Raw genomic sequence first — 26,860 nt, forward strand, 5'->3', positions numbered from 1 at the left:
CGCAGGATGGATGGGTGCGCGCCAGCTGGGGTCTGCTCCGGGTTTGTTTCTTCCCTGGCTGCTGGGAAAGCTCCCCGAAGAAGGGCCACCCCCTCGGGTAGGGGGTGAAGTGAGGAGTACGGGGGCGGGGGGGCAGAGCGCCGAGTAACTCCCTGGGTCATGCTCGAGGTGGCTGAGCTCGGACTCGAACACGGGTCTGTCTGGCTCCCGGGGCCCTGCTGCTGCCGCCTTCTCATTGGCTATAAGCTCACGGGGGATGAAACCAACTTCTCCCGCCCGTTAGAATTGTCTGGTGCCCAGGAGTCATGAGGCTCTGAGTGAGGGCTCTCTCTCTCTCTCTCTCTCTCTCCCTCTCTCCCTCTGTCTCTCTCTGTCTCTGCCCCCCGCCCCCAAATTTATACTTGGAACCAGACAGGCAGCTTTCCCTCCAGGCGTGTGAGGGGACCAGGCACCCCTCAGGTTTCTGCTCCTGGGTGCCCCCTAACTTGGGCCCTAACCCAAGGGCCCTAACCTGCTGACACTGGCTCAAGTGGAGAGCGAGGAGGTGGTCCCAGCAGGCCAGCTCGTGACCCTCTAGGTTGGGTCTGCGTGTGTGGGGCTGCCTGTGCCGTGGACCTCAGGGCCTCCTGTCCTGCTGTGGGCTGTCTCTGTGGATGATGGGTCTGGATGCTTCTGGCCCCTCCTCTCCCCATTCCTGCCCGGCCTCATCACTACCCTGAGCTCGCTCTTCCCAGCAGCTCCTGCAGCCTCCATGCCGGTGACTGGGGCTGGCCACGTGTGCGGGGGTACCTGGGAGATCCCCTCCTTCCCCGTCACGTTCGCAAAGCCCTGTGGTGTCCTCCGGGGCAGGGGCCCCTCACGCATCGGCAGTGAGGGTGGACCGATTGGGGAGGCCTCTCACGGAAGGTGGCCTCCGGCCTGGGAGCCCCGAGAGGGTGGTGTTTTTGGCCGGGGGACAGTTATGGGGCGGGCAGGGGGCTTGGGGAGTGGGCAGAAGCCATCTGGGTGGGGTGGGCCCGTGGGAGGGGAGGTCAGAGGGGTGGAAGGGAGCCCCGGGAAGGAAGGTCTCAGGTGGAGCAGGGTTGAGTGGCTTCATTGCCACCTGAGGAAGGATGCTGGATAGGACAGGGCCTTGCAGGGGAGATGGGGAGAGGGCGGGTCCTGGCCCCCCACCAACATCGGGGGGGGGTTCCCTGAGGCAGGACCCACAGGGTGCACAGGGGGCAGAGCGTGGGTGAGGGGTGCTATCAGCACAAAGCCCTTGGAGGCCAGGCTGTGGTAGTGGTCGCGGGATGGCCCAGCTCCCTGCCCCCAGTCTGGCGCCCGGCACAGCACTTGGTGCTAACTTGGTGCCCAGTAAACACCTCTTGAGTGGGCAGTCAGCTGCCCCTGCATCTGGGCCCCAGCGAGGCCCGTTGACCTGGTGGGGGCCCGCCTGCCCCATGGATGCCAGAGGCCGCCAGGGTGGGGGGTGGGCGCAGGGCTGGGCTGGGGGCTGGATGGCTTCCTGGCCCCTGGACTCCAGTCTTCCTGGGGTGACTTCATGGCTGGCGGGGAGCACCGGGAATTTCCAGGTGCAGCTGACAAGCCTGCCCCCTCCCCCATCCCTTCTTCCCTGGGGGCCCATCCTGTGGACCGTCCACCCGTGTCAGGGCCCGTGGGGGGCTCAGGTGGCATACGGATAGACCCGGCCCCCATCCCATCCCGGTAGGGTCGTCCCCCTCCCACCTTGGTGGCACTGCCCCAGGGTGGAGCACGATGCCGTGGCCCACGACATAGGTTAGGGTGCCAGCACCCTGTGGGGGGCACCAGGGCTGGCAGGGAGCACAGGGCAGGGAGTTAGCAGCCCGGCCCTGGTTGCTCACTCTGTCTCCAGGAGCTCAGAGCACGGGGTGTGGGAGACCCCAAGGGCACATGCCCTGGAAGTGCCAGGTCGGGGCTGCTGTTGGCTGATGGCTGAGGGCTGAGAGCGGCCCCAGGTTCCTGTGGGTCTTCTGTCTCAGACCCTGGCCGGCTGTGTGACCCAGCTGGGCTTCACTCCAGGCCGTGGTGCCCGGAGATGTGTGGGACGGAACCCCTCCCTCACCCCTCTCCCGTGATTTCCTTTCCAGCAGCTCCAAGAGCCACGAGGCCAGGAGGGAGGTGTGGTGATTGCACTTGCTGGGACATCATCTTTGTTGTCCAGAAGACTCTGACCGGGAGCAGGGGGGCAAGGGGAGGCTCCTGCTGCCCCAGGGGACCTCAGCCACACGTTGTTTCCAGTCCCTTCTAGACAGGTGGGCAGAGTGGATGCTTCCAGGCGAGTCTGAGTGTGAGCCCTGAGCGACCCTGGCTCCCCCTCCCTGCCTCCCTTCAGAGGTAGAAATTCCTACAGGGGGTGCGAGGAAAAGGGGAGGCTGAGAAGACAGGTCCTTAGGGCCTGGGGCAGGGAGCATAGGAGTGGGGAAGAAAGGCTGCGGGGCTGGTCCTGCTCTTGGCCCTGATTCCCAGTCTCTGCCTTGTGTCTGTGTGGCCTTGGATGAGAGGTGGAGGCCCGGCTATGGAAGGCAAGGGCGGCGCTCAGGACTCCAGGCCGCTGAGGCAAGGCTTGGGGTGGAAGGGGGGTTGCTGGGTCCTGTGGGTCACTGCAGCCAGCCTGGTGAGGGCTGGAGTTGGCTGCTCCTGGGGGGGAGTGAGCACCCTGTCCCATAAAGCATCCAAGCTGAGGCAGCTGGCTGGGGCACCCTGGTGGCCCAGGAATTCTCAGGGGGAGCAGTGCGGTGCGCGGTGAAGGAGCTGTGCCCGGGCTGTTCTCACCCCAGCTTTGGTTAGGGCACATGGCAGGGCCGCAGAGCTGGGGAGAGCTTGGGTGGGGCTGGACTTGAACTAGGCTCTGAGAGGCCCTGTGGCCCAGGCAGGCCCCCGCCATCCATCATCTTTTCCTGGAAGCCACCCCCCCCCCAGGACGCCAGCCTGGGGCACGGTCTCAGGACCCAGAGCCCTCTGCTCAGAGGTGACGACTCAGTGTCCCCTGCCTATGGGGACACGGCCCCCGAACCCACTGCTCACACCGTGTCCGGAGTAGCCCGGAAGGCTGAGGTCCTGCCCGGCACATCAGGCGCCCAGACTTCCAGCCTGGCCGCTGGCCAGACTCCCTGCCAGCTTCCTCCCACCTGTTCCCCTTGCCTGTCTGTCTGTCCATCTGCCCTGAGGTTTCAGGCTGACGTCCTGGTCACCCAGGCCTGCAAGGTGGCCCAGTGGCTGGCAGATCTGGGGCATGAGGGCCTAGGCCCAGGCCATGGCTAGGGGGTCTCATCCCTGCTTGGGCCTCAGCTCAGCATGTGGCCTCAGCTGCCACGCACCTTGAGGTGTCAGTGTCCCTACCTGTCCCATGGGCAGTGGTGGGAAGGCTCAGGGGTAAGGGCTGGGAAGGTCCTGAGTATAGCGGAAGGGGCAGGAGTATGTCCACGGCCTGGCCAGACAGGATTGTGGCCTCCTCAGGTGGCTGGCTTAGCTGTGACCGCGCCAGGAGTGGGGACAGAGGGGAGACCGGGGAAGGCTTCTCGGAGGAAGAGGCACCAAGCTGGGCCTGGGATCTCGCCCAGCTGCCAGACGGGTCTGGGGCCTCTGTCTTTGCTGGTCAGTGCAGCTTGAACCCAGGAGTGTCCCTACGGGCCCTGGATGCCCAACCAAAGTCTGGAAGTGGCTGCGGTCGGAGGTCAATGACCTGGGGCTCTGCAGTCACAGTGACTGGATGAGGTGCCGATTTCACTGACCCACCAGATGTGGGGGCCGATGGGCCCTTCTGGCCCCGGGCGTCCCTCATCCACGGGGGAGAGCCCCCCGGCCGCACTTGCCCCTCTCCAGCAGCCCCAGCCGTGCCCCAGCCCCCTGTGCATGGCCTGCTCCTCCCAGGACTGCCTGGTTTCCCTCCAGGGTGGGGTCCCAGAATGCCAGGCCAGGAATGCCAGCTATGTGGGGAGGGCGGGCGGCGAGCACCCGCCGGGGGCGCGAGGGAGCAAGCGGACGCTGCGCTCTCTTCCCCGGGAACGCTGCGGGCAGTGAGCTGAGCGGGGCAGTGGGCTGGAAAGATTGCAGCAGGCGGGCCCCATGGAGGAGGGAGCCGGCCCGCAGGAGCCCCCCCCCCGCGGGCAGGGGCTGCTCTCCCCACTGGACAGATGGGCAAACAGAGGCCCATGCAGCCGCGCAGACCTCGAGCGCAGGACCCCAAGCCCCGGGAACACTGTTTAGGAAACAGACACAGGTAATGCTTCAGTCCCTCACTACCTGCAGGTGGGGGGCGAGCCTGGGGGTGGGGCAGAGGGATGGCTTCATTTCCCAGCAGGGCCCCTTCCCACCCCCGCCCTCTCGCCCTCTCTCTGCACCTGCACCTGCGCTGGGGACAGCCTTTTGCCACCCCCGTGGCTCCCTGTCTGTCAGTTAGGCCGGCCAGGCCCGCCCCGAGGAGCCGCAGCAGGGACGGGGTGGGACGGGGCAGGGGGTGCCACTCGGGAAGGGTGGTCATCCTCCTCCTTCCAACTTCTTCCGGCCCAGGCCAGGAGGGGGAGATGCCATTTGCCCAAACAGGGCTCATGGTCCCTGTTTCCAGATGGGAAGATTGAGGCTCAGAACAGACCCTGAGGGTGGCCTTCCTGAGGTCCGGGGGTGTCCCCGGGCCCCACATGGCATGCTGAGCAGGGCCGAGGGCCCCAGCAGAGGCAGGAGAAGGCAGACTAAAGGAACCACCAGGAGGGCAGGTGGGCCCAATGCTCCCCAGGGCTTTGTGTAGCTATGTCTAGCTCTGTCCCACCTGTTACCCTGTCCTGCCCCACAGAGGAGGCCTGCAGGGACCCAGCCGGTGCCAAGCTCCAGCACCATGCTGGTGGCTTGGTGGGGGGTGGTCTGCAGAGTGACCCCAGACCTGGAAGACATCCTTATGCCCATTTGACAGGCAGGAGCAGTGAGGCCACCACCAGCTGCGGCCCCGCAGAGGCTGGGGGACAGCCCCTTCCGGCCCACCTGTGGCTGGGAAGCTCTGGCCCCCCGCCCAACTGACGGAGAAGCTGGTGGGACGTGGGGCGTGGGGCGGGGTGGGTGGGCGTGGGGGCCAGCTGCCATCTTCCCAGGTATTTGCCCAGTTACTTCCTGGACGAGTGGACCCAGGCCCGCCTCCCTGGCTGATCGCAGATAATTAGAACATTCTTCAAATATTTTGCCGGAGGATGCCCGAGAAGGAAGAATTATAAAGCGCCCGGGGCCAGGAGCGTGGGCTGCAGGAGCTGTGGGCAGCTGGGCAGCCGGGGCCAGGGCCAGGGATGGGGCCCCAGAGAGAGACCGGGGATCTGGCCCGAGCCCTACCAGCCTGTCCCCACCTCCCAGGGAGCTGGGGCCGGGTGGGTGCTGGGCCGTGTTGGGGATCCCTGCCTTGGGGAGCTCACAGCTCGTGAGGGTGGATAAAGCTTACCCCAGACGGCCGTAGGAAAGGCCCGAGGGGGTCAAGCACAGAGTCCTGGCCCCCCTGGGGGGCGGGTGGGTGAAAAGGCCTTGGAGGACGGGCTCTGCCATGGGGAGGTCAGCGGGGCTGGGAGGAGCACAAAGGTGCAGGGGTGGGGTGCGGTGGGAGGATGGTGAGCGATAAGGGGGGCCTGGGGCCAACCTCATGGCTGGAGGCCTGGCTCAGGTCCGAGGTTGCAATCCTGCTGTGTCGGGCAGGGACGTGGGTACTCCAGGGGGCAGAGGGGGCACAGAGGGCTGCCCAGGGGGAAAGCCTCTGTCATCACTGCCGACCTCCCTAAAAGTGGTATGTGCCACCTGAGCAGGGGGGGTGGGGGGGCAGGGAGGGGCACATGTCCCCCCCTCCCCGCCCGTGGCCCCCTCTGGTTCCTGTGGCTTGTGGGGGAGGGGGTCTGGGATACTGAGGTCCAGTAGGCTCAGTCATGAGGTCTGAGTTCTGGGAAGTACTTGGATGCTGCGTCTGCCCCATGGAGTGCTGCCCTGGTCCTAGCCTAGGGAACATTCCCAGGATTCTGTGGTTGGTTCGGGGCAGGGGCTGCTCCTGCCCAGAAGCCTGGGAGTGGGGGCGTCTACATCACGGCTGGTGCTCGGCCCAGAGGGTGGGTGCAGAAGGAGAGCTAGGGCCGGGCTGGGTCGGGGTCCCGCTGCCGTAAGGCCATTTCCCATCTGCTGGGACGTGTTGATCCTGGGCTGTGGTTTGTGGGGTCGGTTGCTGGGGAGTTGGTAAGAGAAACAGGATCCTGAGGTGGAGGTGGCTCCTAGGACACACGGCCACATCAGTGCCCATGGTTTTAGGGCCCTGTGCACAGATCAGATGGCTAGAGGCTTCCTTGGGGGCTGAGAGGCATATGTGCCACGTGGCCTGGGCCTGCGATGATGCCCTTTCTCACTGGCTCTTAAATTAAAAAGGCACAGCTTGTGCCGTCACTGGTGATGCCAGTGGAGCAAAGCCCTTTGGAGGTCCACTTCGGGGTGGCCTTACCCCATGGGCCCCAGCCCTGCTCTCTCTGCCCACCTCCCACAGCTTGATGTGCTGGGCCTTCACGGGGAAGGCTGACATTTCCTTTTTTTTTAATTTTTTTTTTATTATTTATTTATGATAGTCATACAGAGAGAGAGAGAGGCAGAGACATAGGCAGAGGGAGAAGCAGGCTCCATGCACCGGGAGCCCGACGTGGGATTCGATTCCGGGTCTCCAGGATCGCGCCCTGGGCCAAAGGCAGGCGCCAAACCGCTGCGCCACCCAGGGATCCCTAGGCTGACATTTCCACGATCGTATGTAAAGTAGGAATAAAAGCTAATTTTTATTTATTTATTTATTTATTTATTTATTTATTTATTTATTTACTAAAGATTTTATTTATTTATTCATGAGAGACACAGAGAGAGAGGCAGAGACACAGGCAGAGGGAGAAGCAGGCTCCCTGCGGGGAGCCCAGCCCTAAGCGGGACTCGATCCCGGGACCCGGGGGTCACACCCTGGGCCAAATGCAGACATTAAACCGCTGAGCCACCCAGCATGCCCCCCCAAAACTAATTTTTAATCAACCTGTAGAAGTCTAAGTGAAGGTGGGGGCCTGCCACAAGTGTCCGCGGCCGCCTGCCTCACTGAGGACGTCCCCGCGGCGTTGTGCTCCCCGTGCGAGCTGGGGTCTCTGTCCCTGGAAGGGCCCCCTCAGTGGGTGTGAACGATTCCATTCCTACATTGCACTCATTCGCTCTGTCCTTCATTCATTCCCGTGTTCCATGCTGACCGCCGAGGGTCGGCCGTGCCTGGCCTGGTGCCGCATGCTCTGGGGAATAAGACAAGGCCCCTGCCACCCTGGTGCCAGCAGCAGGGACTGGGGGTTGGCCTGCTGGAGAGAGTTTGTGACTCAGCCCCTGGCATGAGTTGGGGTCCTCTAAATGCAGCCTTCTGCCCCCTGGGGACCAGCAGGGGAGGATGGCCCTCCAGGTAGACGAGTGACCACCCCCCAGCTGTCTCTGAGGGGCAGGGACAGGGATGATGAGGCACGGGCCAGTCCGGGGGCAGAAGTGTGGGTCCCAGCCCCTGTCCCCTACTTTCCTTCCCTGAGCGACTCAGCAGGTGGCTGGATCTTTCTGGACCTCTGCTTCCTATTCTGAGAGAGTAATAATAATTATAATAATAATAAAACACCTTCCCACTGAGGGGAAGAATCCAGCACATGCCAGGTGCTCGCTCTGTCCTGATGCGCTAATTCTGAACAGCTTGGGGGTCTAGGTTAGACTCTTGGCTGCTGGGACAGGATTTGGAGGCTCATTACCTCCTGAGTGACACCGGGGTGTCCTGTGTGGGACGAGGGAGGGCAGGATGGCTCTAGTCCTAGGCGTAAGTGAGACGCTGGCTCTCCCATTGGACTCCTCTCTGGGTCTCGGGGTCTCTGACCATGAGGTGACCTGGATGCTATTCTTCAAGGAAGTTGATGAAAGGAGGCTGCCCCAAGGAGCCCCTGGGCTGGGCCTCGGCAGGAGGGGGGGCTTGACCTACACAGGGTCTTAGCCAGAGTGGCCGCGGCCCCGCGCTCTGTCCTCTTCCAGCCTCGGGCAGCTCTGGGAGGCTGCCTGGCAGGGCCTGGCCCCACTGGTGGCCCGGCTCCTCTGGGCACAGGGACGGTGGCAGGTGCGCAGCTCTGCACATGGGCCTTCAGGGATGGGAGGGTACAGGCTGAGAGCGGGAGGGCACCGTCTGGCACAGGCCCAATTATGAAGCCCGCCACCCCCACGCCAGCCCCCAGGGGGTCCTGTCCACCCTCCTCATTGCCCCAGGAACCGCTGAAGCAGCCTGTCTCTCTCCTCTTTTTTAAAAAAATTAATTATTTTATTTATTTGAGAGAGAGTGGGGGGAGGGGCAGAGGGAGAGAATCTCAAGCAGACTCCCTGCTGAGCACGGAGTGGGATGATGATGACTGATGATGACGATGATGATGACTGATGATGACGATGACGATGACTGGGCTCCATCCCAGGGCCCTTGAGATCATGACCTGCATGGAAACCAAGATTTGGATGCTTAACCCACGGAGCCACCCCGGTGCTCCAGCATGTCTCCTTTGGGGAGGGGGGTTCACAGAGGCTGAGGGCCCAGTGGGGACAGGCTGGCTGCATCTGTGGGTGGAGCCTGGCCGGGATGGGGGTGGGGAACCGGGCAGGTGGGCAGCCTGCAGTGGATCTAGGCTGTGAATGCCCTTTGGTTTTTTGTTTGTTTGTTTTTTAGATTTTATTTATTTGTTTTTACTTATTTGAGTGAGAGAAAGAAAGCAAAGAGGATGGGGAGGAGCAGAGGGAGAGGGACAAGCAGACTCTGTGCTGAGCGCAGAGCCCAATGTGGGGCTCAAACTCATGACCCCGAGATCATGACCTGAGCTGAGATCAAGAGCCAGACGCTTAACCCACTGAGCCACCCAGGTGCCCACTGAATGACCTTTGATCCTGGGGCCTCTGTGAGCCTGGATTTGGGCTGCACCCTGGCCTATCTGGCTCTGCCTGGAGCCGGGGCGGGGGGAGGTGGTGGTGGGGGGCTGGCCCAACCCCGCAGAGGCCTCCCCAAGGACCTGCTGCTGCAGGAGGGGCCAGCACCCCTCAAGGCCGGGCGCACACCGACAAGGCGCAAGGGGATGACTGTTAACGTTCCTATTGTATTTCTTAAATGTGCTTTCCTTAATTTATTGTAAGAAAACTTTTCCTTCTGATTTTGCCAGCCCTACAAAGTTCTGGATTGCTCTATTTTGCTTTTTGTTGAGATATAACTTATGTAAAGTGCAGAAGTCTCCAGTGGGCTCAATGAGTGCAGGTCAGTAATGAGTCCCCCGTGAGGGTTAATAGTGGCCAACGGTGACAACCGTGACGCCCGCTCCTCATAGGCCCAGCATCGTGTGCTCTCCCTGCAGCCCGACAGACTGGGGGGGCTGTCACTACTCCCACTTTGTGGATGTGGAAGCTGAGGCACAGAAAGGTTAAGGAGCTTACCTAAGGTCTCACAGCCAGGAGGAGGCAGGGCCAGGGTTCCAACCAAGCTGGCCGGCTCCAGTGCTCACATGCCGACCCTCCGCCCCATGGGGCTGCTGCGTGGGTGACGGGGAACCCGGCTAATGCCATAGCAAGTGTCCCACCCTCGTGGCCACTTCTGTGCCATCTCTCACCTGGCGGTGGTCACCTGGCCCCTCACTCTCTGGCATCCCCTAGTCTGAGAGGCAGTGCTGACCCCTTGGGACCTCTGGCAGGTGGGAAGAGCTTCCTGTTGTCCCTGGTAGCCCCTGATGGCACCCAGTGCCCGGTGCCAGGACGCAGCAGGAAAGCGCATCCCCATCCCCTGCTGCCTTCAACATCTCTGCTCTCCATTGGACACCCGTCTGGTCAGCAGTCCCAGGCTTCCTGCTCCCCCCTCTCCTGCAAGCTCCCTTTGTGACGCTGGTCCAGGCCAGGGGTGAGGAACATTTCCAGATTTTTGGCTTTGCCCACGCCTCCTGGCATCTTGCCTTTGTTGCCAGGCCCCTGAATAGCACGAGGAGATGAGCCTGGAGCAGAATCTTCCGTGGACAAAGTCGGCTTCTCTGTGATCAGGGCCACTCAGAACCTCCTTGCTGGCTCTTCCGGGGCACCTGGGTGGGCAGCTGGGGGCCCAGAAGCCACCCAGGGGGCCCTTGCTTCTTGGGATTGAGAGCCAGGCCCACCCTGAGGGCGGCTTGCGGAGGAATAAGACTGCCACTTATTCCAGGATGCGGCCTGCACTCCCCCTCCTCCCCCCTCCTCCCTCCTCCCTCCTCCCCTCTCCTCTCCTTGCCCTCTTCCTCCCACCCTCTTCTCCTCTCCTGAGGTAACCAATTTCTAGTTCTCAGGTATATTTGCCTCTTTCCACTCTGGCAGATTCCCTAACGGGGCCGGTGGCCCACAGCTGCTGCCTCCGCCCTCCCAGTGGGAGAAGCAGGGTGGCCAAGGCCTGGGGAGTGGCCGGCCGAGGCCTCTCGGAAGGCAGTGGTCAGACTCGTGAACGCAGGCTGCGGGCGAGGGAAGGGGCCGGTGGCTGAGACCTCACCCTCCAGCAGTGGAAGCTGTCCATAAAGCTGGAATGAATTAATGAGTGACCTTGGAGTATTTTAAGCAAGAGAGGCATTTAAAGCTGTGTTTCGAGACTCGAAAGTGGGCATAGCGTCTGCTCTAGGCCGTCCTCTGATACTTGTTATGCACCTGCTGTGTGCTGTGCACCGGACCACAGCACTGCCTCCGCCTGAGTTCTGGAAGCGGAGACCGGGCTCTGAGCCTGGCTGTGCAGCCTCAGGCCTGTGCCCTGGCCTCTCTGGGCTGCAGTCTGCACGGCTGTAACCTGGGGCTGTAAGGAGAGAGGATTGAGACCCAGCAGCGGCCTGTGTTGTCCGCGCCCAGTGCTCAGAATGGGCACATTTAATATTGTGAGTGGAGAGACCCCCTCCATTGTAAGGCAGACGATTCTGAAATGATTTCTGAATTAGCGGCCGTATCCGGTTATTTATGCTCCTGGTGCAAAATACCGTGTGACTGTATTCCCTGATGCCTTTACTTCACCTTTGACTCACTCACTGGCTGCAGGGTGCTGGCGGGGTGCTCTTGGGTGTCCCACTCCATCAGCCCCACATGTCCTGGGACGCCTACAAGCCAGGATCAGTCCCTTTCTACCTGTCCCCCCGATGTCCAAGCGTGCAGAAGTCCTGTGTATTGACAGAATTTTATTTTATTTTTTTAAGATTTTTTTTAAAGATTTATTTATTTATTTATTCATGATAGACAGAGAGAGGGAGAGAGAGAGAGGCAGAGACACAGGCAGAGGGAGAAGCAGGCTCCATGTCGGGAGCCGGACGCGGGACTCGATCCCGGGACTCCAGGATCGCCCCCCCGGGTCAAAGGCAGACGCTCAACCGCTGAGCCACCCAGGCTTGACAGAATTTTAAAAAATTGTGCTTACTTGACGGGATGAACACTGGTGATATGCTATATGTTGGCAAATTGAACTCAAATAAAAAATAATAATAAATAAAAAAATAAAAAATTGTGCTTAAAAGATGCATCACATACGGTTTGCCCTTTTAACCATTTTTTTAAAAATAAATTAATTTTTTATTGGTGTTCAATTTACCAACATACAGAATAACACCCAGTGCTTATCCTGTCAAGTGTCCCCCTCAGTGCCCGTCACCCAGTCACCCCCACCCCCCACCCTCCTCCCCTTCCACCACCCCTAGTTCGTTTCCCAGAGTTAGGAGTCTTTATGTTCTGTCTCCCTTCCTGATATTTCCCACACATTTCTTCTCCCTTCCTTTATATTCCCTTTCACTATTATTTATATTCCCCAAATGAATGAGGAAATACACTGTTTGTCCTTCTCTGATTGACTTACTTCACTCAGCATAATACCCTCCAGGTCCATCCACGTCAAAGCAAATGGTGGGTATTTGTCCTTTCTAATGGCTGAGGAATATTCCATTGTATACATAGACCACATCTTCTTTCCTTCGGAGGCGCATCAGTGCACTCCCCCTGCTGGGGGCTCCGTAATAGTCACCGTTGTCACCCCCATGAGGCTGGTGCTCCCCATGCCTCCTCTCTGTGGCCCCAAGCGACCACGGGTCCACTTTCTGCCTCTCCAGTGGTGCCTTTGCTGGACACTTCATGTGAATGCGACCACACGATGTGCAGTGTTTGTGTCTGACTTCTTTCATGTAAGATACTCCCCGGGAGCCACACTTCATCCCCGTTTCTGACCAAATAGCATTCCATGGCGCAGATGGAGCACACCTGTCTGCCCATTCAGCCACTGGTGGGGACGTGGGTTCTTTCTGACCCCGGGCTCTGCGGATAGTGCTGCTGTGAACAGGCACGCGTGCATAAGCTCTTGCTTGAACACCTGTCTTCAGTCCTTCAGGGCACAGACCAAGGAGTGGAATTGCTGGGTTCTAGAATTCTATGTTCCATTTTCTGAGGAACTTCCCGACCGTCGTCCACAGCGGCTGCCCCAGTGTCCCCTCCCGCTGGCGATGCGCGAGGGTTCCGGTTTCCCCACGGACTGCCAACACCTGGAGTTTTCTGTTGTTTTGACCTGTAGGCATCTTAGCGGGTGTGAGGTGGCACCGCACTGGTTTTGATTTGCATTTCCCTCATGAGCAATATTCAGAGTCTTTTCACTCGCTTGTGGGCCGTTTCCTGCTCTTCTCCGGAGAAATGCCTGTTCAAGTCCTCTGACTGTTTTTTAAATTGGATTGTTCTCTTGTTGTGAAGATGTAGGAGCTCTTTCGGATGTGATCTTTGAGTATTTACTCATTTGTCCGGCCATTCACAGCTACAGGGGGTGGGCAGCCCCGGGAACCCTGCATTTAGCCCGGACCTGGCCCTGCGCTCAGGTGCTTGTGGTCTGCTGGGGAGGCTGGATGTGGAAAGAGCCACGGTGAGAGCCCACGGGTGAGGTTGGGACTCACGGGACAGGTGCCCACTGCGTGCTTCCTCGGTGCCTGGGGGCCAAGAGGTTTGAGCTCGGGGGACTTGCACTTGGGCACGTGACATGTAGAGTTTGCCAGACAGAAAAAGGGAGAAGGAGTGGCATCCCAGGCAGGGGGACCCACATAAGCGAAGGTGGCTGGGTTGTGGGAGGCCAGATCCCGGGAAGCCTCCGATTCTACGCCAAGGAGCCTGGGGAGCTATGGATGGGCTTTGAGCAGGGGAGTGACATGGTCAGACCTGGGTGCTGGCAGGGGACTGCCTGGAGGCGAGAGACCAGGGCTGCAGTGATCTGTTTCAGCCCTTGGGGTCCATCCTCAGTCCAATGGGGTCCCTTTGCCCAACTCCTCCCCCAGCAGGGTTCTTACCCCAGGCAGCGGGGGGCTCTGCAGCCTGGAGACTGCTGCAAGAATTTGGGTCCGGGGAGCTTGCTTTCAGCGTCCAGGATCCCAAGCGGGCTCCTTCCCGAGGCGTGGAGGCTGGTTCCCATCCATCTCAGTTCCCCGGGTCGGTTTTCTGAGCATCTACAATTACTTTGGGCTGAATTCCCCAGATTCCAGCCCGCTCCCAGCCCAACCCGCCCAGATGCTCTTCCTCCATGCCAGCCTTGGGCATTTCTGCCATTGTGCCCGTGGGAGACCCAGGGGGGTCTTGGCCAGATTAGCGAGTGGGGCGGGCAGACCGTGGGGATTGAGTGTCGCCGGGGCTCACGCCACACGGGGACTTTCCCAGCTGGCTGTGGGTGCTTGGCTGCCCTGGAAAAACACTGACTTGTTTCTCTCCAGAAAGGGGCTGGCAGCCAGCGGGCAGGAGCAGGGAACTCGGTGCGCCAGGAGGCCAGGGCTGTGGGCATCAGCTTTGGGGAGCTCCTCGTGGTCTCCCTCATTCCCACACTCTGTCCCTCACCCAGCCAGCCTGGCCTCTTGTTTGGGAGCCAGATGCCACTCTGAAACTCAGCTGTTGCCCACGGGTGTGCCCAAGCCAGCCCCCCCACCCCTTCCAGCACAGTGTCTGCCCTAGTCTGGGTGCTCAAAACCAAATAACTGGTACAGCTTCTGAGGGATACAGTTTGGTGGTTCCTCAAAAAGCTCAACAAATGATCTTATGACCCAGCAATTCCACTCCTGGGAATATGCACCCCCCCCCCCCCCCCGCCAAATTGAAAACAGGGACTCAAACAAAAACTCACACACCTGTGTTCGTAGCAGCACTGTTCACAATTGCCGAGAGGCAGAAGCAAGCCAGTGCCCTGCCACCGGGGGAGTAGATACACAGGTGGTGGTCCCTCCACAAAATGGAATATTATTCAGCCATATAAAGGATGGAAGCACCGACACCTGCTACAATGTGGCTGAGCCTGGGAAGCATGACGCTGAGCGAAAGGACCCAGGCAGGAAAGGTCACCTACTATGTGATTGCATCTCTGCGGAATGTCTAGGACAGGCGAATTCACAGGGACAGAAAGCAGATTTGTGGTTGCAGGGCCTGGTACGGGGGGCGGGGGGGTGGTGGCGGAGAAGGGGGTAGGGAGTACCTACTGAGAGGCATGGGGTTTTCATTTTGGGGGTGGTGACAACATCCTGGAATGTGGTAGAGGCGGTGGTTGCATGTCTAAGAGCCACAGAACTGAACGCTTTAAAAATGGTTAGCTGCATGATCTTTTTTTTTTTTTTTTTTAAGATTTTATTTATTTATTCATGAGAGACACAGGCAGAGGGAGAAGTAGGCTCCCTGCGGGAGCCCGGTATGGGACTTGATCCCAGGACTCCAGGATCATACTCTGAGCTGAAGGCAGGCGCTAAACCCCTGAACCACCTAGGGATCCCCTAGCTGCATGATATGCGAATGTCACCTTGTGACATGAAGGTGCTGACGCCACCTCTGTGCACAGAGAGTGAGTCTGGCGGGTGCCTTCCTGTCTCTGGCCAGTGCCCAGAGGGCAGAGGGTGCCAGATTAATTATACGGCACCCCCCTGGGGACTACTCTGAGGATACAGTGTTGCAGGGAGGACCCTGCCCAGCCCAGTGCAGGGTGGACGCTCCGTGCATGCCAGCAGCTGCTTCCTCCCCGAGTCCACCTGGTTGTCCAGAAGCGAGTGACTGACAGCAGCAGCTGTCCCCATGGATGCAGCCTTTCTCCCTGAGATTGTCTGGTCTGAGCTTACGTCGTGGTGGTGGTGGTGGTGGTAGGGGTGGAGGTCAGATGTTTTACACTCCCATTTCACGGATGTGAATACTGAGGCTCAGAGAGGCAGAGCGCCTTCCCCAAGATTACAAGATGGGCTGCAAATGGAGTCAGGACCCTGTGGGCTTGGCTCCCAGCCAGCTCAGCAGCCTGCCGGGCCCAGGAACCCCCAGCGGAGCCCGGAGCTACAAGAGATGGGGAAGCCCAGTGGTCAGGATTTGGGGGCTGGCTGTGGACAGTTTGGAGCTGATGGTTGTTGAATCCCAGGCATGAGGTTGGGTGACCCGATGGGTCTGTGTGTCTGACTCAGAGGCATGGGGGGTTGTCGTTCTCGCATCCCGTGGGACGGCGGTTGATTCCCGGGATGCGTGACCCATGGTTCTTGCCCCCCCGGGCCGAGGAGGCCCGGGCGCCAGTGCCTTTTCAAGCTAGGATCCTGCCTCTTGGCCAACGGGAAATGGATTCTCGAGGGCGGGAGCTGTTTGGTGGCCGGCGGCAGCAGAGCTCGGCAGGTGGGGGGCGCCTGGAAGCCCCTGGTGGACTGGGGGCCTGGGCAGGGCAGGGTGGCAGGGGTCTCGGGCGCAGCCACTCACCTCTCCGTGTCCCCTCGCCTCTCCACAGAGCGCTGTCATCCGTTGTGGCCCTGGGAGCCAACATCATCTGCAACAAGATTCCTGGCTTGGCCCCGCGGCAGCGCGCCATCTGCCAGAGCCGGCCCGATGCCATCATCGTGATCGGGGAGGGGGCACAGATGGGCATCAACGAGTGCCAGTACCAGTTCCGCTTCGGACGCTGGAACTGCTCCGCCCTCGGCGAGAAGACTGTCTTCGGGCAAGAGCTCCGAGTAGGTAAGGGCGCCTCCGGGCTTGCAGGGACCCACCACCAGGGCTTCAGGGGCCAGGCCACCCCCCGCCCACCCCCTACCGCCCCCCACTCCAGGGCCGCACTGTCCCCAGTGCCTCCGCCAGAGCGGTTTGCCCTGCGTCCAACTCCAGGCCTGGCCTGCTGGGGGCCTGGCACTCCAGGGAGACCCAACCGTGTGAGTGGATGAGGGGCATCTCGCCGGGCCGTGGGGCTGGAGGACGTCGCTCAGGCGAGGTTGTGAGGCCCGGGCAGGTGGTGGGCAGCAAGGTGCAGTGGCTAGAGATGCACCCCGCTCGGCAGCTACGTGGACCTCGGCGCACCACTTCATCTCTCCTGCCTCAGTTCTCTAGCTGGAAATGGGATGAGAACAGGAGCTCCTGCATGGGGTTCTGGGGCGAGGGCTCGAGGCAGATGGTGCCGTTGATGTGGAAGGAATTCCAGGTCGAGGGCAGGCGCAAGCAGAGACGAATGGAATGCTGTGCACACGTGTGTGGGAGCGCCGAGGAGCCTGACGGGCTGGAGGGCAGGGTGGCGGGGGACGGGTGTGCAGGTGGACTCCGGCTGGGGAAGGGGCTGGGGCTCCAATTCTGTGAGCAGTGGCAGCTCCCGAGGTCTGGCAAGCAGAGGTGGCCAGGTGTCTGCTGGCCAAGCCCCACTGCATGGCCGTGCAGTCCCCAGGCCACATGCTCTATCTCTGCGTCTTCCCAGCCCCGAGAGAGGCCCCGTGGTGCCCATTTTATAGGGGTGGGGAGCTTGAAGGGAGAAGTGGGGCTTCCAGAGCCCCATCTAGGTTGAGATCTTGGAATCCGGCTGCGTGTCCCTGGGGCACAGCACTTGGGGCTGCCCAGGCCTTTCTGTCCTCGGTCCTGACGAGCTCTGAGCATCGGGGGCCCTCATCTGTGTTCCTCGAGCCTCTCTTGGGCCTGCACGCAGTAGGTACTCACTAAACTGCCGATGAACTGGTGATGGTGGGGAGGTGATGTAACCTGCCCTTCCAGGAGGGTCAGATGGGGGAGCGATAACTCGGGGGCACAGCGCCAGGTGTGCAGGGGGTGCCCTGTTACTTCAGACCCCAGCCTGTAGGCACAACACGTCCTTCCGATTCCAGTGGGCTGAGGAGCCACAGCTGCCGGGACCCAGGCCAGAGCCAAGCTCTGCGAGGTTTGGAACGCCTGGCATAGGGCTGGGGGTGGTGCAGGGGAAAGCCCCCAGGGCCCCTTTGCGGTGAGCAGGCTGTGGGTGGCACCTGGCACAAGCGGGAGGGTGGCACCGCCCCCTCCCTGGGGCCCCACCACCCAAGTGCAGCTCCCTCCCTGCAGGTGCCAGCTGGGGAAGGTGGGGCTGCCCGCCCCGTCCTCCGCAGTCGGGAGGGCGTTGGCACCGGGGCCTGCTTCGTGCCAGGTGTCCGCTTGCCTGCCTGGCCTCTCACCCCCGAGACTCCAGGCTCTGGGGGCAGCAGTGAGCACCCCCACAGCACAACTGCATTGCAAGGTCACCTGTGGCCACAGGGTTTGCACACGGCGGAGCTTGGGTTCAGATCCAGATCCCCATCTGCCACCATGTCTGTTAGTCCTTGCTTCCTCCCTGTGTAGAGAGACGGGCAGTGGAGATGGTCCCATGGCTTGACAGAGGACCACGAGACACAGGCAGTGAGGGAGACGTGGCCACTCTGAGCCTCTTCTCAGGGTCAGGTCCCAGGCAGGGGGTCACCAGTGGTGCACAATAAATGCCAATAAGGAGCCCGAGAGGAGTGGCGTTGGCCCTGCCGATGACCTGCACTGACCGTAGTGGACCCTACCAGGGCCCACCCAGATTACCTGCACTGACCGTTGGGGAGCCCCTGGGTCCCAGATAATGGCTCACCGCTGTTCCTTCTGGACACTAGCCCAGCAGGGAGGGGCCTGGGGGGTCTGCAGCTTGGCCCACGGGGAGGGTCAGCCACGACCAAGGAGGCACTGATGCAGGGGTGAGGCTGGGGGGTGCTCCGCACTGCTTTCAGGCTCCGCTTCCCGGGAGCCCACCCGAGGCGCCTCCTCTCACCTCCATGAGCATTTCAGAGGCAAACCTTCCGGCGGAGCTGTTGGCACCCAACACCCCCACCCCTCACCTTCTTGTTCCCGCAGCCCCTGACCCGGCCATCAGTGACCCTCATGTGGCCGTCCCATCCCCTCTTCCTCTTATCTCCCCGGCTGCTCCTCTGAGCCCTGAGCCCTAGCCCCAGTCTGCTCTCCATGGGGCCACACCCAGTGTGGCCGCTCCCCGGGGACCGCTCAGCGAGGTTGGCCCGTGGGAACCTCTGACTCAACATGCTCAGCATCTTGTTGCTGGAATCTGCCATCCCTGACCTTCCCCCCCAGACCTGAGCACCTGTCGTCTCAGCAGAAGCCTGGTGTCATTGTTCCCGTCCCTCCCTCCACCCTGCCCCACGGCCACGCAGGACCTGTCTCTCTGGCCCTCCCCTGGCAGCTGCCTCCCCTCCAGCCCTGGCCAGGCCGTGTCACTCCCTCCCTCCAGGACCTGCAGCAGCTCCCCTATTGCCCCAGGATAAAGGGAGCTCCTCAGCCTGCAGCCTGAGTAATCCCTGCCGTACATCACCCCGGCCCCTCTTCATCCCTTCTGGGAACCAGGGCTTCTGCCTGGCTGACACCATCTTCCCAGAGCAAGCCGCCCCTTTTCTCCTCCAGGACTTTGTCCCCGCTGCCTGTAGCCCGGGGAGGCCCTCCCCTCTGCTCTGCTTATTTGCGTCTGATTTCCCTGGAGAAGACCCCCTGAGCCCCTGCGCCCTCGCTGGCTCCTGCCCACCGCGGCCGGGCTCGTCCTGGTGCTTCGTCCTCAGGGTCTCTCAGCCCCAGGCCAGCTGGGCACCTGCCTCTGCTCTGCCCCCAGGGGGCTTCCTGCCACCTGGCTGAGGCCTCCTGCCCTCCCTGGCCCCGGCCTGGCCCCCATTTGAGCCGGGAGGGTGGTCTCGGCGGGCACCTGCTCCTCCCAGAACTCGGTGCTGGGAGTCGTGAGCAGGAAGTGGGGCCGAGGCATGCGGCTGCCCTGGGCACGAGACGGGAGATGGGCCATGAGCTGGCAGGCAGCCGGGGGCACTCGTGGGAGCGGCCACTCAAGCGGTGCCAATTAATGATTGGCCCCAAGTGGGGGGATGGCCTGGGTAGGTGGGGACGGCCCCCTTTAGGCCTTGCCTGTGACCTTGGGCCATGCCTAAATCTTGAGAACTGACGGGAAAACCTTTCAATGGGCAAACGAACCCCTGTGCAAAGTTCCATCCCCTTTTCCAGCACCTGGTGCTGTTGCTTGCATACCTCCAGGGACGAGGAGCTCACTACTCCAGATGAGCTAGATCTTTCTTATGATGCTGCTGCACTGGCTTTGCTCTGAGGCCCCACCCCCTCCAGGTGCTAGTTGTCCAGCTCCCTTCAGGGAGTCAGGACCCCCCACACAGTGTCACCTCATGTCTGGTGGCCTCCATCCTCTGGAGCCCACCCTGGGGCCTATTTCCTCATTTAGCGAGGGCTGCTTGTAGCCAGGTTCCTCCTGGCCTGTCTCTCCTGTTAGCTGGCAGTGAGCTCGGGGAGGGAGGGTGAATGTGTCCCCAGCTCAGCTGTCTTCTGCCCTGGGGCGGGCAGGGGCACGATACGAGAGTTGGGGGGTGCACTTGTATTCCAGGGATGCTTGTTAAAAGCCTGGGCCCCCCATGACCCCAAGCAAAGTAGAGCGTTTCTTACAGGCACCGTATTCGAGTCGGGACTGTGGGAAGGGCTCCCCTGACAGGGTGATATATGTAAACTGAGACCCGAGAGAGAATCAGAGTGACCCAGACCAGCCTGGGGTGAGCACAGGGAAGGGGGTTCCAGACAAAGGGAACAGCAAGGCCAAGGCCCAGAGGCCAGAAAGCAGATGGTACTTTCCAGGAATTGCAGGAGGCTACACCAGAGAGCTGGGAGATCTGGGCCCAGAGCAGGGGCGGAGCTGGGGTGCAGTGACCCCGAGGGCCCCGCGGAAGGTGGGGAAGGTTCTGAGCAGGAGAGGGACTTCCCTAGAACGCTGGCACCCTCCAGCCAGCATACCCCTGAGCCCTGTGGGACCCACTGGCACGGGCACAGGGGGTACAGCTCTGTGCACTCCAGAACCCCCGCCTCCCTGAGCTGCCATGGAACACTGAGTCCCGCCCATCATGTGCAGCCTCAGACATGACCAGGCATAGGGGCCGCCCCTAATCCTGGCTCATGTGGCTGCCTGGGGCTGGCGGCTTGCTTTGCGGTAGGGGCTCGGCCGAGGCCCTGGGCTCTGGGACAATCCGAGGGCACAGAGTGACTTACCTCCGAGTGTCTGAGACAGGAGGGAAGGTCTTGGGGCTTCAGGCAGGAACCTCAGAGGGGAGGCCTGACTCTGGGGTGACGGCCATGTGCCGGGGCGCCTTGCCCGGGGTTTTGCCGGCCAGGCTCAGGTGACGTGTGACATTGGTGCCCAGGGGGAGGAGGGCAAGCTGACATGCGCCGTGAGTGTAAGACACGCAACAGGCTCTGGAGCCATCCAAAGGCAAAATCTTTTGTCCAAGCAAAATCTCTCTTAAATCATCTTCACAACGCGCACATGCTGCAGGGGTCCCGTTTGGACATATTGGGCAAATAAACCATGTCGTGAAGATGAAGTCCACCTGGTTATTCTCGGTTCCCTTCAGTGACACACGTGGCGCCTGTGAGACTTCTTGAGTCAGCCTGGGCAGGCCAGGCGTGGACCCTTGAACCCAGATCTGACTCTGGCTCTGGCGGGACGGCGCAGGGTGAGGGCAGAGGGTCCCTCGCTGGCTGCTTCCCTGGGGCAGCGCTGGAGTGTGCGGGCGACTGCCCTGGCGCTCCCTGGTGTTCGGCCTGCATGCACTGAGTGCCCGCTGTACGTGGGTCCTGGGGGCCGGGCGCCGGCAGGTGGAGTGAAGGCCACTGGCCCTGCTCTTGGAACCTCGTGCGCAGGGTGTCCTGGTCGCACCCGGGACCTGGACACGGGCTCGTGCCCTCCCGCACCGGGAGCTGAGGCTGGGGCCAGGGCTCTGCTGGGACGCGGGGTCTCTCCTGGGGATGGGGGGCAGGAAAATCCTCCACTTCCTCAGCGCCCACACTGGGGTTCTGCCCACGGGGTCCAGGGTTCTGGGCTCTGGGCCTCTGAGTGTGGGTGGGCCTTCACCCTTGGCCTCTGAGAGCCAATGCCTGGCCGACCTCAGCTGGTCTCCAAGCCCCACTCCTCCTGCTTCCCTGCTGAGAGGATCGTTCCTTTCTTCTTCTTCTTTTTTTTTTTTTTTAAAGATTTTATTTATTTATTCATATGAAAAACACAGAGACATAGGCAGAGGGAGAAGCAGGCTCCATGCAGGGAGCCCAATGTGGGACTCGATCCCCGGTCTCCAGGATCTTGGCCTGAGCCAAAGGCAGGCGCCAAACCGCTGAGCCACCCAGGGATCCCCGGATCGTTCCTTTCTGCTATGGCTGCAGCCCCCCCCCGGAAGGCCAGCTGCGGGCGGACCCTTCCATAGAGCTCATCCAGGTTCTGCTGTCCGTGCACCATAGGTGGGAGACGGAGGCTCGGGGATGGGTGTGGGGGGCTGATGACACCCACAAGGTCACAGACTGCTGGGGCCTAGGGATTTGAACCCAGCAGTCCAGCACTGTGTCCCGGCAGGACTCCGGTGCCTGGAGGCCATAGGATTACCTGGGGGAGGAAGGGTTCTGATGCCACCAGGTCCCCACACAAGCAGTTGCTGATTTGCCACGAGCCAGGACAAGGGCATGTTCACGAGGGCGGGCTATGGGAGACTGACCTCCCCAACAAGAGGGGCTGCCAGAAGCCAGGGCTGCAGGAGAGGCTTTCCCAGGCTCCCCAGAGCTCCGGGGACGGGGAAAAGCTCCTGGAAGGAGGTCCCAGCTGGGGACACAGAGCCTGAGGCTCAGGCGCATGCTGCCCCTCACCGTGTGGCCCTAAGCCAGGCTCTGCGCACTCTGGGCCTGGTGACCCTGTGCCCCAGGGGAGCACGGCCCACTGGGAGGCCCGCTGCGTGGCCTGTGAGGGCCTCACTGGGTCAGAACAAAGGCCTCGGGCGTTCGGGGGTGCCGGCGTGTTCGGACCTGGCGTGGCTTTTTCTAGTGCTGTGTTTATGACAAGAGCAGGAAAGAGCTTAGTGTGGAGACACTGACTCAGCCACAGGTGAGCTGGGGTGGGGGCCAGGGCAGGGCGGGCGGAGGAGAGGCAGAGGGACAGATGGGGACAGCGGGAAAGGGAGGCAGAGAACCCAAGAAAGAGGGACAGACGGAGGGACAGAGGACAACACACACACACACACACACACACACACACACACACACACACAGGCACACCCAGAGCACCCAGTCAGCCTCGGCGCATCCATGTGCACCTGTGCCAAGCCCAGGGTCTCAGCCGGTTCTGAGATGGGGGGTGAGAGCCGTCCACGCGCTTGGAGCACTTTCTGCAAGCTGCCCCCCTGTGCTAACTCACTCATACGCATGGGCCCCTACGAGGAGGGCACTTCACTACCCCCCACCCCAGACAGGTGCAGACACAGGTGTGTTGGGGGGCAGCCTGCCCACCTGTCACGGGGCAGAACCTGCATCGGACCCCAGTGGTCCAGGCCAGGCCCCCAGGGGAACCACAGGCCAGGCTGGGGCAGGGGGAGGGGGCTGGCGGGCCAGGACTCTGGGCTCCCACTCCTCATCACCACAAATAGGGATTTGGGACCTTGCCCGGCTTAGCAGCGTCTCTGAGGCTGCCTGGCCCCTGTCGTCCCTTCTGGCGCTGGAGCCCCCGAGCCTGAGCCGCGTGTGTGCTGGGGTACAGCTCAGGCGGGGAGTTACATGCCCCTGGCGGCTCGCTGGCCCCACCCTGGGTCCCTGGGCCTCTGCCCCCAGCTCCCGTGCCCCCTAAAACCCAGACGTGGGCACTGCACCTGCTTGCCTGGGTGACACCTGCGTGGCCTGGGGCGTCTCCTGGCCTCCCTCGCCTCAGTCCCTCCACTCACATGCTGAGTGTGGGGGGTGGTACTCTTGCACCTACTTCTGAGCTTGGGAAGGGCTGGGGGCTGCGTGGGGCAGGAGTGGGGGCTCAGATGCACTCACCAGCCGGCAGCATCCCACCGGCCAGGCCTCAGGCCTTCATCCCATGTCCCTGCCGGATCTCAGCCCGGCGCCCCTGTTCTGACCTGCTTCTCAGGGAGATCCAAAGCTCCCTGCTAAAGATGTTTGGAACCCACTGCACTGGCCTCACATGTTATGGGGGGACACTGAGGCTCAGGGGAGTGAGGGGCCAGGGAGGGTCACCCAGGAGCCATGGTTCCATCTGGGTTGGCCCCTGTGATGGTGATGAACATCCACCTTGGGCGCCCAGCTTCCCCGGCCTCCCTTCTGCTGTACCCTGGGGCCCCCCAGCCTGTGGTTCTGAGGCAGCTCCCGATTTCCCCCAAACCTGGTCCTTTGCCCCACTCTCCCAGTGACGGCCCACCAGCTGCCCAGGCCCCACGTCGGGAGACTTCCGGACACGTCTTTCCCTGAACCCTAACCCAGCCCAACTGTTGATCTCGCTTCCAGCCTCAAGACTACGTCCCAAGCCCAGCCGTCCTCACCTCCACCTAGCAGGCCACCTGTGTTTCTTACCCAGACCCTGGTGCCCTGTGCCCACTGTGCCACCCACAGTCAGAGGAGGGGACTTTTCAATGTCCCCTGTCCTCCTCTTCTTAAAGTCCAGCCCCCTCCCATGGGCTCCCCAAGTCAATGCGGTGGGGACCACTTCATGTTTGACCCTGTCTGCGGGGTCCGACCGCTCATGCCCATCCCGTTCCCTCCTGGAGGCCTTAGCATGGCAGTGCCCTCTGCCCACACACTGTTCCCTGCACCTGTGCATGGCTCGTGTCTCTCATCATGTGGGGTCTCCCCCTCCCTGGCCCGCCTCAGTCACCTGTCCTGCTGACCCTCACTGGTTTTGACTGCGGCCTGCTGCCTATGCTCTCGGGGGACCCCCTCCCAGCCGCTGGTGCCCTGGCTGGGTGCTCAGCCCTGAGCTGGGGCCTCACCCCTGGGGCTCTGGGGGTTTGGCCAGGAGGGCAGGCTGTGTTTGGTCTTGGGGCCAGACGGTAACACAGAGGAGAGCAGGGGCTGACGCCGGCCAGCCGGGGTGGGAGGCAGGACAGTGCGCCTTCCCCATCTGGCTGGTGGGGAACAGTCTGAGTGTGACTCTGGGGTCCTGGCTCAGATCCCAGCTCCATGGCTGGCCTGCAGTGTGACCTTGGGCCAGTCACCTGCCTCCTCTGAGCCCAGCATCCTAACTGTGAGTGTCTAAATAGAGGACAGGTCATGTGCAACCCCTAAAAACCACTAAGGGCTGTGTGTCTTCCTGACAGCTTGTGGGACCACAATCCATGTACCCCACAATTCATCAGTGTCAGTGTCCGATTCCATGGTTTCTAGTCTCTTGATGGAATTGCATACCCATCGCCGCCTTCAGTTTTAGAACATTTTCATCACCCCAAAAAGGAACGCTGCGCCCCTTGGCTATCATCTTCCAAGCCCCCAGCCTTTGGCAACACTAATCTGCTTCCTGTGCCTGAGGGATGGACCTGTTCTGGAAACTTCACGCCAGTGGGATCCTACACCAGATGGCCTTTGGCGACTGGCGTCTTTCACTCTGTGCTACAGCGTGTGTCCGTGTTTGAGTCCCTTCCATGGCTGGGGGTTCCTCCGTTTGGGGGCCAGCCCACCTCTTGGTTATCTGTTCGTTGCTGATGGACGCTGGGGCGTAGTTACGTAGAAGTTTCTGCGTGGACACACCTGTTCATTTCCCTCAGGGCTGCACCCTTCGGGGGGTTTCTGAGTCCTGTAGCAATTCTATGATTAACCCTTTGAGGAGCTGCCTAGGTGTTTCCACAGGGACTATGGCATTTGTCATCTGTCACCCCCCGGGGTCCCGACCCCGGCAGCGCATGAGGGTTCAGGTGTCCCTGCGTCCGCGCTGACACTATTGTCGTCTGTCTTATTTCATCCCCACCCCAGGTGGGGGTGGAGTGACATCTCACTGTGGGTCCTTGATGGCTCGTGACGTTGAGCATCTTCCGCGAGCTTACTGGTGTTTGTTTACCATCCGGAGGAACGTCTTTTTGCATCCTCGGCCCATTTTTCATCGGTTATTTGCCTTTTTATTATTGAGTTATAGAGAATGCCGTATTTAAGGGGGGGCCGGTACAGGTTGGCAGAGGGGCAAGGGGAACTGAACGGTGTTGGCCACAAGCACGGGATGTACGTGGAAGCACGCACTCGCTCACACTCACGGGAGCTATGGTGGTGTGCAAGCCCAGATGTACGCCCAGGGCCACACGTGTGTGCAGGTGGGCAGAGGTACACCCACGGAGATCCTGGTGTGGCGTATCACTTGTGGGGGGCAGGCCTGTCCCTGGGGCCCTCTGGCACGGCCACTTGGCTGTATCTGAGCATTATCTTCATTTGGCAGGTGGGGAGACCGAGGTATGAAGGGCCCCTTGACTGGTCCGAGGTCTCCCAACTGGCCTGTTTGGGGGTCTAGACGTGAACTTGAGGTGTCAGGCTCTGACCTCTTCTCTGGGAGTGTGAGCTGCTCTCAGGTGGGGACAGAGAGGACGGCGCTGGATGGTCCTCAGCTCGGGGGGGCCCAGAGTCTCGGCTCGCGTTCCAAGAGTGATCCCAGTGCCGTCCACACCCTCCCTCCCAGACCTGCAGTTAATCAGGTCACCCTGAGCTCAGTTACAGCCTTCTAAACATAGAATGCCACACCCCGAAGTGGCAGCAACTTTGAGTGGACAGAGGGGAACATCTGTGGCCTGGCGGGGGGTGGCTCGGCCCTCAGCTCTGCCTCGGGAGGGCGCCGGAGCTCAGGTCTGCCCCGCTCTGCTCAGGAGGCACGTCTGTCCCCTCCAGGAGCTGCTCCTAGAGATCCGCCTGGCCCCGAGTGTCCTCCCGTGGGTCAGGCGAGGGGCTGACAGGGTGGTCTAGGTCCTGCTGTCCTGGGCAGGCCCCTCACCCTGGGTGTCAAGGCATGCCTGGCATCGTGAGGGCATGAAGCGGGTGGGGGGCTGCATCTCCCCCCTCTCTGAGCCTGGTCCCCAGCAGGGTCGGTGGGGGCCTGACTTTGAACAACCCATACAAAAGAAAGAATAGTGCTGGATGGTCCCCGAGGGGGTGGTGGTGGCCCGGTGCCTCAGTTTACCCACATGGCAGTGGTTTCTGAAGGTTCTACTGCTCTAGATATTTTGGATTTTTCTAGAATATGTGTGGAGGGGGAAGCTGGGCAGGGCTGACAGGCTCTGGGACGGAGTAGAGTGATGTCCAGGCCTGTCCTGGAAGCCCTGGGCTTTACAGAGGGGGACACAGGCTCGGAGAGGGTGTGTGACTTGCCTGGAGCCATACAGCAGGTACGGCTCTCCTGCCTGTCTCACCCTGGGTGTCCCGCTATTCTCTCTGCTTTGTTGGAACTTTGGGCCTCGCAGGGCTTCTGGTTCTCGCCTTGACCTGCCGAGCAAAGAAACGGAAAGAAAAGCAGCCTGTCTCAGGGCCGGTGCGTGCAGGGACCCGCCCCCCCCCTGCCGCCCGGGACTCATGAGGCTACGAGGCAAGGGGCGGGGGGGGGGGGCAGCCATTGTGAGGCCTGCCTGCTCCTAGAATTTTCCAGGGATCCTGCTGGATACTGCTGTTGGCTCCAGTGTCCGAGGGTGCAGATCCATGTAGACGTGGGCTCTGGATCTCAGGAGGGGCCTCTGGGCCTCCCGGGACTAAGGGGCGCCCCTCCAGGACACCTGCTGGACCC

At 61.3% G+C, this 26,860-nt stretch overlaps 1 protein-coding gene across 5 annotated transcripts in view; it reads left to right on the top strand.

Moving 5' to 3' along the window:
- The window catches only part of WNT7B (Wnt family member 7B), a 50,010-nt gene that overhangs the window by 10,476 nt on the left and 12,674 nt on the right, over nucleotides 1-26,860 (top strand). For 2 of the 5 annotated variants that reach the window (XM_026019780.2, XM_026019779.2), the window contains exon 2: nucleotides 15,782-16,008. In XM_026019780.2, coding sequence (XP_025875565.1) covers nucleotides 15,782-16,008 — 227 coding nt within the window. Of the gene's footprint in view, nucleotides 1-3,972; nucleotides 4,244-15,781; nucleotides 16,009-26,860 lie in introns of those variants that run through there. The other 3 variants (XM_026019777.2, XM_072742984.1, XM_026019781.2) reach the window with 2 other exon arrangements.

Source organism: Vulpes vulpes, chromosome 16 (genome assembly GCF_048418805.1).
Source record: "Vulpes vulpes isolate BD-2025 chromosome 16, VulVul3, whole genome shotgun sequence".
Lineage (NCBI taxonomy): Eukaryota > Metazoa > Chordata > Mammalia > Carnivora > Canidae > Vulpes > Vulpes vulpes.